General features: G+C 38.2%; 1 protein-coding gene and 1 pseudogene across 3 annotated transcripts in view; both read right to left on the bottom strand.

The window, feature by feature from the left end:
* Positions 1 to 659, bottom strand: part of LOC110056472 (chitinase-3-like protein 1) — a 7,306-nt pseudogene extending 6,647 nt beyond the window's left edge. The window contains exon 1 of the transcript XR_016201878.1: positions 1 to 659. This exon is cut by the window's left edge and continues 469 nt beyond it. The product of XR_016201878.1 is annotated as a chitinase-3-like protein 1 (transcript).
* Positions 660 to 792: 133 nt separating this feature from the next.
* Positions 793 to 7,412, bottom strand: LOC149104140 (small cysteine-rich protein 2-like). Of its 2 annotated transcripts, XM_089273009.1 has the most exons (6): positions 7,281 to 7,412; positions 3,518 to 3,599; positions 2,548 to 2,627; positions 2,066 to 2,209; positions 1,745 to 1,874; positions 793 to 984 (listed from the first exon to the last, which is right to left on the bottom strand). In XM_089273009.1, the coding sequence occupies exons 3-6, from the start codon at positions 2,618 to 2,620 to the stop codon at positions 981 to 983; spliced, it is 351 nt and encodes a 116-aa protein (XP_089129135.1). In that variant the 5' UTR covers positions 2,621 to 2,627; positions 3,518 to 3,599; positions 7,281 to 7,412; the 3' UTR covers positions 793 to 980. The 2 variants fall into 2 exon arrangements, with proteins under 2 accessions (XP_089129135.1, XP_089129136.1); XM_089273010.1 differs by lacking the exon at positions 3,518 to 3,599 and having other exon boundaries at positions 7,281 to 7,408.
* Between the last annotated feature and the right edge of the window lie 3,239 nt (positions 7,413 to 10,651).

The raw sequence follows: 10,651 nt of genomic DNA, 5'->3' as shown, positions 1-10,651 counted from the left end.
ATGATTGCGCTTCTTTGGGAACACCTTTGTTGTCAATTCCTGAACAGAAAATAATTACTACTGTTCCATCTTGGGATTCCAACAGTATTAACCATGTGTTATACAAGTTAAATTGTGAGCCTTGAATATGAGCTATTCTACCGGTTGTTTTCGGTTCAAAACTGGAATGTGGTAGAAAGCTATCTACAAAAAGGAAGGTTAACGTTGCAAAATAATTTTTCAAACCCCTAGCCCCGGAGAACAACTGGCTCAAAACGCAAGCCACGTCCTAAAGAACCTGTCATCATTTTGTTTTCTACCCACAAGATCAAACTGTTCTTGCTTGGTGTTCCTTCATCTAGGTCTAAAAGACTGAAATCATTTCCCCTCGTCCAATGCAAGTGCAAACTAGCGTATTTCGGTTTTTTCAGAAAACTCTTATGCAGTGTCTTATCAAGAGCTGTATATTCGCTGGACAGCATTGCCACGACATTGTCTCTATTTTAAAAGTTTGTTCTTAATTGTGTGTTGCAGGAAAACAATGCGACTCATGAAATAACATGCATGTTTATTGGACTACCACTTTGCCACGACATTATGTCCCTATTTTAAAAGTTTGTTCTTAATTGTGTGTTGCAGGAAAACAATGCGACTCATGAAATAACATGCATGTTTATTGGACTACCACTTTCCGAGGAAAAAAAAAAGGAGACTATTAACGGCCAGGTGGACAAACTGCAACCACGTTATTCAACTATGGAATGATTGCGCTTGTTTGGGAAACAATGCGACTCATGAAATAACAACAGGAGCTTTGCTTAAACAGCTTTTATTCCACTGCTTCAAGTGCATCCACCCATAAAATACTGATGATTTAGACTAATAACATTAAATTAACGTGAACATTAACTAATGACTACAAACCAAATGATTGATAGCTATTCTATTTTCGTCACTTGATACGGAGGCAGCAGTGTTGGGTGAGTGATCATCACCTCGCATCATCTACAAAATAAACAACATATTACCATTATTTACCGGAGTAAATCACTCACCTATGTGGTATTCAACTAAAATTTGGGTCGACTTTAATTAGGTTTGTGCAGAATTTCCCCCAAAGCGTGATGGGTAGTGATAGCTATCTTCCGACGTTTGAAACCAACAAAATGCATACAAGTAAAACCAAAAAAAACATAGTGCCTAGACTAAAAAAGAATCGGGAGCAAACCAACTGACTGCTAGAATTTGTCATGGTATCTCACTGAGCTCAGAGCAAGATGTTGTCATGGCAACTCTATTTTGAAAGAAACGTTCTTTCAAATTTGAAATTTTTGTTAACAAAATTTATCTTCCTTGCAATTGCATTTTGTGTAGTTAGGACTTTTTTCTCATTGTCTGTTTGATTTTGATTGGCCTGAGTCAATTTTGATGGTTTTATGGTTCGTTTTGAAAAATCATTATCAAATTTAAGATGGCGAATCTAAGATGGCGGCTGTTTGAATATCAAACAGAAAGGGAACATTTTAGGCGTATGATATACCCCCTAAGTTTCAGTAGTATTATTTAAATGTTCTCCAAGTTACAAAGGAAGCGGATTCGCCCTCTTCCTCCTTTCTCGATCGTATCCCGGACTCGGTAGGGCTAATGTAATAGCTCTGCTGAAAGTTTAGAAGTAAAGGCATAAATTAGATGCTTCTCTTGACTGAAGAGTCATGATTCTCGTCTAAAGAGTTTTGTTCTGATCAGTATGCTACACGGTGCTTACTCGTAACAGCAGCATTTGTTTGTATCCAGCGTGCATTTGAAATCTTGTGAACAGTCAACGGGCATATTGTCTGGACATGGGTCTTTATGATAGTAACACGTTCCATGTGGTAGGTCGCACAATGGGCGCTCTGTGAAAGAGAATTTGTCGTCAATTAATATGAAATAGATAATACCAAGTGAAGATACTCGGTAGGGTTAATGTAATAGCTCTGCTGAAAGTTTTGAAGTAAAGGCATAAATTAGTTGCTCTTCTTCACTGAAAAGTCATGATTCTCGTCTAAAGAGCTTTGTTCTTATCAGTATGTTACACGGTGCTTACCAGTTGGAGGTGGCTCATTACAGCAGCATTTGTTTGTTTCCAGCGTGCAGTAGAACTCTTCCGAACAGTCAACGGGCATATTGTCTGGACATGGGTCTTTATAATAGTAACACGTTCCATGTGGTAGGTCGCACAGTGGTTTATCTGTGAAAGAGAATTTATCGTTAATATAAAAGAAATAATAATATCTAGTGAAGATATGGCCATTACATCCTGCTGCGTTTCCAAAAAAGTTAAAAAATCGAGTGGTTCAACAAGAATTAACGGGATTTGCACCCATAACCAATTTCTGTTTACTAGACGTAAACATATCGAATAATAAATGGCTTACTCGCAATATAGATGCCGTCTTAATTGTTCTCAGCTGAAACTGTACGTAAAATCAAATGCTCCGAGTAGTGGACTGTTTTTTCGTTGACGGCATTCTACACAAAGATGTGCTGTACTTTCTTTACTGAGTACTGAGTAGATACTGTGCTTACCTGCGAATGCAACATGCGCACCCATCCCCACCACGATAATCAGCAACAGGCACAGATGAAACTTAACAGCCATGTTTAAACTGCAACAGACAAGGTAATAACACAGTTTTGTTAGTTATTACCACAGAAGAAATCCCGAGGGACACACCCATATGTGAAGGTCGAGAACACTCTTCGCCTCGCTCAGGGATGTAAATCACCGATTTTGGTCTCACTTGAGGGAATTGAGGATGAAGCAATGACGGCATTTCTTTCGTCGAGGTATCTTTTAGAGTTGCACTCGGAGAAATGATAGAAACGAGTTATCTTTTAGGGGCCAAATAAACCTCGAGCCGTGCCCGAATTGGTCTCTTTTAGGGTTTAATTCAAATGTTCCGACGAAAATTCCCGACTTTTTTTACATGGAAGTCCACCGCCTGGGGCAAGAAATGTTCATAGCCAACATTGGCCCCGCGTGATCAGAAATTCCTTAGAGTAAAAATCCACGCCACCATCTAACGACAACGATCTGCTGCATCAAATTGCGCGTTCTAAATTAAAATACGGTAACGAGTTTGCACAAATACGTGAAAAGGTGTCTGGAATATTTTCCTTATCTGCTATAGAAATATTTTAATAGCACTTTTTTCAGTTATGCTGACCGTATTTCATCTTCGCCCATCATCGTCCTGGAGTTTTATCACAAGAAAATAACCAAGCGCAAAAAATATTGACATTGAAACATTTTTCACAGATCGAGATTTTAGATTTTCGGTCCCATCTAGCCATCTAAACTATTCGGCCTTTGTGTTCTAAGAAAAAGAAAGGAAGGTCCTTCAAAAGGAAACTTTTTTTTTCCAGTTGCCTGGGGTGTGCATGGAATCACAGGCAAATATCACGGTAACACATAGCTGGTAACACATAGCTGGTAACACATAGCTGGTAACACATAGCTGCTAACTAGGTAAAATCTACAAACAACAAAACTCACTGAGCTGGAGTCTTCTCTTTTGATGTAGTCGTTTGATGTCAGTCTTACTCGATAGGCGAAACCTTCCGAACAGGATAGCTGTCTGTAAAGAACTGAATGTTAACTGTGACTTTGCCTCCTTTTAAAAAGTCCTGAACATGACACAAATAAGTTTGAAACTGACAGCTGTTAATTAAAAAAGTATTATTTAAAGCTCGTGTTACAACTCCCAGCCCCTGCCTTCATCTGTAAAGCTTGGAAACAGCGCATGCCTACATTTGTCTAGGGAGGGCCTTATCATATTTACTTAATGAAAATTTTTTGCCGAGCGAGAAAAACCGGAAATTCGTCATAATAACAAAAAGTTTTAACAAGCGTAAGACCAACCAGAAATAGTTTCCAAAACTCGAGTTTAAGGTTAATCAGGTTGAGCAAAAAAATTATGATCAAAGACCTCGATTTTAAACAAAAGAGAACAAACGGCTACCCGGTGGGGTCGACTAGGCAAGGAATTATTTTTTTCTGTTCAGAAATTCTCTTGATTAGACTTGAGACGTAAAATGTTCTCGAAATTGCGCTCAATTGTCATCTATTGTTTAGTGGTAATAGCCAGTTTCAAAGTAACAATAGATTGATTGATTGAAATAAATTGAAAAATACCAACCCGTCTTTCATATATCTTTATTTACAGACTCTGACGTTAGAAAGATATCAGATTGACATGTTAGCTTGTGTGCTCGTACAAAGCTTAGTCATGAAATGTTTCTCTCATAAAACAATAAGGTATTACTAACTGGTTATGATGTAAAATAACCACTTTCCACATTAGATCAAGTTTTTTTGGTTCTTAGTTTTCACCTTTCCGGTGCAATGGTGACAATCGTTTCTTTTCAAATAGCCAATTCAGGGATGACAGCGCAATATTCATAAAGGAATTTAATCATTTTATCAGTAACCAGTTTAGTTAAAATTATATCGGTGTAAATGGTCTTGGAAAGTACGTAAGAAATATTTTCCGCCAAATTTTTTGTAAATAGTATCCCTCTGTTTCGGCTTTCCGTCAAAATTAACTAAAATATCTGTTTAAAATAGATTCTTAGACCGCATGGTAGAATATTTAAAATGTGATATTGTTATTTACGTGTGTAAACACTTCAAACCCGCCCAATCCTCACTGAGAAAGTTGGCTGAATTTTCCCGCGAACGTTCTATCTTAAACATCACGCTACATGGTAAAACGAAATGTATCTTCATTTCGCTGGTCTGTTTTTTTTTTCCGTCGTATAAAAACGCCAAGTTTACAATGATCGAAACCTACCCTAAATTAATTTTAAGAATTCTGCAAATAGTCTGTTTACATTGATCTGTCGTTTTGGAAGGCGTTACGCGAAACAAATTGAAAAGTCAGACGACAGGAGTTCTCAATGTGGATATTTTTAAAATGTTTCTCCTTGGCTTTGAAAACATGAACCGTTCTTCCGGAGCACACGAGTCGCCAAGTAGTACGGGTGGACTACGGTCTGTTAAAATTAATTAGGGACATTTAAAAGCAGTCACGTCTGCGACGGCAGGAACGACGCCTAGCAAAAAGTGAATTTATATTTTATGTTCGAATTTCTTCACTATACAACTATCTTGACCTGTTCAGTACGCCAAACTGTCTAAAAATTGGCTAAAACTAAATATGTAATGCCAGCGATCAATTCCAAACAAATAAACTAAATATTTTCCGTCGTTTCGATTCGACCCTATAGCTACCGACGGAGATTGTTGTGCTGAAGAAGAATGCGCTTGTCAGTCAACCGAAACGCAAACTAATAAGTCGAGGACTCCCAGGTTATTAGCGTGCGTAAAAAGGACATTTCATTTAAAATAACAGTGAAGTAGAAATGTATTCATTTAACTGAAAGTATGCTGGACCTCTTTTCAAGATCTTGTCGAAGAATTCTCCATGATTTCACTAGCACGGAATATGCAAATTTGCGTAGCTAGTGTTCGTACGCAGTAATTGAATAGGGTGTCTGGAAAACCCGAATAGCGAATAGTGAATAGTCGCAAATAGCGAACAGCGAATAGTCCCGAATAGCGAATAGCGAATGGTACGAATAGTGCGAATAGTGGCGAACAGTCTCGAATATTGGCGAATAGTGGCAAATAGTGGCAAATAGTAACAAATAGGGTACCCAGTATCTCGCAGCTCACCTCGTAGCAACTTAGGATGGGTTTTTTTTGCGCTAAAAAGCGCAGACGCTTATCAGGACAAAAGGTGTTTCTAAACGAAATTTCTTCTGTTTTAACTGCTGTAAAAGCGTAAATGCGTCTTTATTAGGTTATCCTTGTGTTTTCTGTTTTCTTAATGTCGGCGATGGACAGCCCATTTAGCTTGAGTCCGGAGAAGAAAAGGTAATAAACTCACTGAAATTCTGTTGTCTATTTGGATAATTAATTAACGCTGGATATTAGATCTAAAGCGGTGACTACTGACAACTATTCGTCACTATTCGCCACTTTTCGCGACTGTTCGCCACTATTCGCACTATTCGAGACTATACGCACTATTCGGGACTATTCGCTATTCGCTATTCGCGACTATTCGCTATTCGCTATTCGGGTTTTCCAGACACCCAATCGAATATGCATATACTACGGTCGGTCGACAATAGCGAAGCGAAAAGTTACCTCACCTTCGAATATTGTTTGCTGACATCTCTGCTTATCTCTTATGTTAAAACCATTTTCAATCAGTGATGTGAAGAAGTAGGCAGAAGTGAAGTACGACTGCATCGCACTTTAACTTGTATTTCGGGCGAAATTAATACTTGAATGTAGAAGTGTTTTGACACTCCGAAATTTGCACGTTCCGTAAAGTCAAATTACCAACTCTTGGTGTTCATTGACATCTTTACAACTATTTAAGAGCTTTGAGCTAACTATTGAGTCATTGTTTGTATCTTTATAACCCAAATGGACCGGCAAATTGTCGATCCCGGCCTAAATATAACTATACAACGCGGCGATCTCCACTGGCGACCCGCACTTCGAAATTGTTGTAATATTAACTCGTGGGTACCCCTCTGTGGAGTCCCTTACGTTTTCGTGGGCCGCCCCACATCTCGCGAACATGTGAGTTGGCTTATGTCGGACATTGTGTTGACAGTGTTTAACGTTGCGTTGAGTATTTGAGCCTTATCTAAAGCTATCTTACAACAGAAATGGAAAAAAATATGTACTTCGCAGCCGTCCAAATCGTAGCTAGACTCCGAATTGTAATGCTAGATGATACAGTTCTTTCACTGAAAGTTCTTGTCCAGTTTTGATAAAATATGAGTCACAATTAAACCGAAAATGTTTTGACTGCCCTCGAAGCTCAGTCAAAAGTCTCTTGAGTGTTTTAGCCCGGTTCCCGAGGTGACGTCACTAGTAGCCCGACCCAGATCCCACTTTGCGCGGTCGTGAACATAGAAATTACACGTTTAAACGCCTGGAGAAACACAGGGATTTTATCAATCGAGATAATTTTTCGCTGAAGTAATCAGGGAAACTAGTAGATTTTATTAAAGGAAAAAAATTATTTGGGGTTAGTGGCACTTTAAGGATGGAGCAGATTAACATGGATTACAAACGACAAAATTGAAAAAATTTAGGCTAACATTTTCAGGGTGCGCAACCGTGACGTAGCTCCCTTAACCCTCAACGACCTAACCCAAAGCTTATTCAGCAAGTCAGGCTACTTTCAAAGACCTCTGTTTAACTCAAAATACTGAAGCATAGTTTGATTTCCTACCTTAGCTTGAAAATTGGAACTTGAGACGGTGGATAAATCCGCAATATCAAATACTCTCTTCAAGTACTGATGAAGACTGCAAGACACACTCTTATTTATTCCCCCATAGGCCGCATAATTTATGCGTTTTTGAGAGGCGGTTGCCTTTTAGAATATGAACAACATACACGTGAAAAACATTGCTACATGTTGATCTGGCTACATTGACTACAAAATTATTAACTGTCTGGCGGTGTGCTTTTATAGCTGTTTATTTTCCAATCTTCCTTTGTAGAGGAGGCTTTTAATTTCGAATATCCCCCAAGGCCAAATGAATATTTTGAGTTTCATCTCTAAACAGCTTAAATATTTTTAAATTCCTGCCTCCTCGTTTCAGTTCTCTTCTTACATATTTTTGCTTGACAAAAAAAGAGTTCGTTCTGCAAGCCCAAATGTAACAAAGATTTCACACTGAATAAATAGATTGCACAAGAGCTAGACGTAAAACCCATCCATTTGGATTCCCCAGTTGTTAGTGGTGGAATTTCCGTTACGTTACCTAAGACTTATTGGTAAAGGACAATAATTGTACTTTTTATTAAAAAATGTAAGTCGCCGGGTCTCTTTCTCACAAGGATATCCGATGGGTTCTCGGTATAAATATTTTCTTAATGATACAAAAAAAGTAAGCTAACTTCCTTACAAACCCGAGAAAAGTCTTTTTAATCAGTCTGCTTTAAAGTCTTAGGTGCGGCCATGGATTCTTTCTCCGGTGGCGCATATAAATGTAAGGAAAAATGATTCGGAGCAACTGAAAATCACGAGAACTGTTGTTAAAGGCCGAATTCCTAGAGTAAGCTGTCGCCTTTGGATCATGTGATAAATAATACCTCTTTGGGTTTGTTTTGATAGTTATAGCTTTGTTCTAGAAGGTTTCCGGTGCTATAAACTTATTGACAATATTTTTACTCGTACTGATTATGAAACAGCTGCCAGTAGTTGTTTTGTTAACAACCTTCTTAATAATGCTTTCAAAACTCGTTGAAAGGTTTCCGACATTCTAATATTTTAATAATTTTTGCGTGGAGAGTATTTTCATCTTATTAGTTTTGAGCGGTTTTGTAGTTTGAAAAGAACCTCTCGATGTTGCTAGTAATGCGGCAGGCTTTTTTAGTTTTTTTGTCGGTACATTTTTGTTATTAGCGTTTTACTGAAAGCGCGCGATATGTCCATGTTTTTAAGACAAGTTGAATAAATACTTTTTGGGGGAAAAGTGAGACGGGCCAAACAATGAAACTGGTTTCTTTATGTTACCTTGCGTGAAACCACTGTATCGATACTGACGACGTAAACAAAACTATTAACTATAAATATTTCTATTTACTTAAGGACTGTGCTCTTAACAGGCTTTTCTCAAAAATCGTTTTGACACTGAGGCGTTGTTTTCAAGCGGTTCCGACATTTACTTGTAGTCAATAACTGGAACATTAAAACTATGTGTATTTTGAGTAGTTATGAGCATATGTGAGTGTTTTATTGAAAATAAAAATATTTACAGTTTCCCTGGCATGAAGGATAAACTTCGCCAAACTAGGTGGACTTAATTTTAACAGTGGTATTATATTTGTATGTTCTTTTCTTTTTTGTTCAGGAGTAGAACGTTTTCAGTGTCTTTCCAAAGCAATAGATAGCCGTTCCGATGCCTGCTCCTTCCATTTTAATTTGGAAATACATATACTGCAGAATTCCGAAAGTAATGGTCCCTCTGAAAATAACAGCTCCCCGAAAGAACGTACCTTTTGAACCCCAAAAGTAATGGTCCCCCGAGAGACTACTTTTTTCGTTTTTGGCTTTCTTGTACCGTTGTGAAAATTCTCAAATCAAAACTAATGATACTCAAAAGCTTTTCTAGATGATCTGAGTCTCGGTAGCACAATGTTCCAAGATATCACTAGCGGACAAAAGTCTTGGTAATTTCTTTGTTATACGTTAAGGCTGATTTCCAAGTCAGTTGATATTGTTCACTTTATTACGGTACAAGTACAGAAATGGTCAAGCTTAGATAGGTGAACAAGAGGTTTGACTTGTTTGATGTAAAGCACATTTCAATCACCTGTTGCCGAGTAGAAAGTATCGAACGTATGATGGGTCGATTAAGGTTACAGTATACCTTCGGGTCGGCAATTTTCTTCAAATTTGGATTTTTGGGTCAAAATAGTGGTCGAAGAATAATCTCTAATTTCTGAAAAAAAATTTTGAAAAAGGCTAAATATTGGCGGAGAAATGGCGGTTTTACATTTTCACCGGAAGTAAAAGTTTACCTCTTGATTGACAGCCCTATGGCGCGTATGCAATCAACCGAGACGATTTTCGCGGGAATTACCTATATGGATGTCACGAATTGACTACTCAGTTGATCAGCATTGTTGTTCTGACTACCCAACATTTTTGGTATTAGGCGTGTCTCCATTAAGTTATAAGTAAACATAGACCACGTTTAAACCATGGACCGGTTCGAAAAAGCGAAAACAGCGAAGAACGAATGAAAATACATCAATGAATGAAGAAGCGAAAGTTCGCCACGCGGATGAAGCTATAGTTATCGTATAAGGCGGGCAAATATTCGTGGTAAGAGAAAAGAAAGGTTCTGTAAAAATTTCGGAACTTGACAGCAATAACAGGGATGCTGACAGAGACTCTTCTGATGAGTCCGATATCGACGAATCGTCGGACTCATTGAGACCATTTGAAATATTATCCATGCACAGTTGCCCACACACAGTTGCTTTCGGCGCTTTCTTTTGTTTGTTTCGTTCGCTCAGCCACTCTAACGTTCGTAACTTTTTTAGTCTTCCCCATTTTGCCAGACCAGTTTCAAGAAAAACCGAGCTACAGAAAAATTATCTCTCTGCCTTCGGTTCCTTGAGCGCATTGCGAAACACAAGAGTTTTTTTTTAGAGATTCGCGCGTAAATGTCACTAGGAGGTTAACGGTAGTAAACTTTCCCTGCACTGATTGGCTTAGTTATCTGAGAACCCAGTTGAAGGCGTTTGTGGGCGGAGTTTGTTTGCGAAGCAGAAAGTTTTTCTTAGCGCTGTTTTCTCGAATAAATTTTTTCACTTGAAGCAGACACTTTAAAGAGTTATAACTCAAAGGGAATTTGTTCAATTGCTCTTAAATTTTGGACAGTGGCTAGTTTAACATATAAACTACAAAAGCGTGTCTGGGAATTGTTAATTACGAAATACTTTTTCTTCGAGAGCGATTTTTGTACGATCACTCCACATTTTTTAAATCCTATTTCGAAAATGTTCTGTAACTTTTTACTGCAATTGAATATGCCAAAACGCAGACACGTTTTTTTAGCGCTTTGGGCCCTGAAACCGAGGAAA

The sequence above is a fragment of the Orbicella faveolata genome, unplaced genomic scaffold, assembly GCF_042242905.1.
Source record: "Orbicella faveolata isolate gen_17 unplaced genomic scaffold, um_ofav_v1 contig_35, whole genome shotgun sequence".
Taxonomy (NCBI): domain Eukaryota; kingdom Metazoa; phylum Cnidaria; class Anthozoa; order Scleractinia; family Merulinidae; genus Orbicella; species Orbicella faveolata.
This window is presented reverse-complemented; position numbering and strand designations above follow the sequence as displayed.

Excerpts from the sequence above, each read along its gene's own strand:
- LOC149104140 (XM_089273009.1), bottom strand. The coding sequence starts at position 2,620 with ATGGCTGTTAAGTTTCATCTGTGCCTGTTGCTGATTATCGTGGTGGGG. Across the intron at positions 2,210-2,547 it reads TGCGCATGTTGCATTCGCAG|ATAAACCACTGTGCGACCTA; the intron begins GTAAGCACAGTA and ends TCTCTTTCACAG. Across the intron at positions 1,875-2,065 it reads TAATGAGCCACCTCCAACTG|AGCGCCCATTGTGCGACCTA; the intron begins GTAAGCACCGTG and ends TCTCTTTCACAG.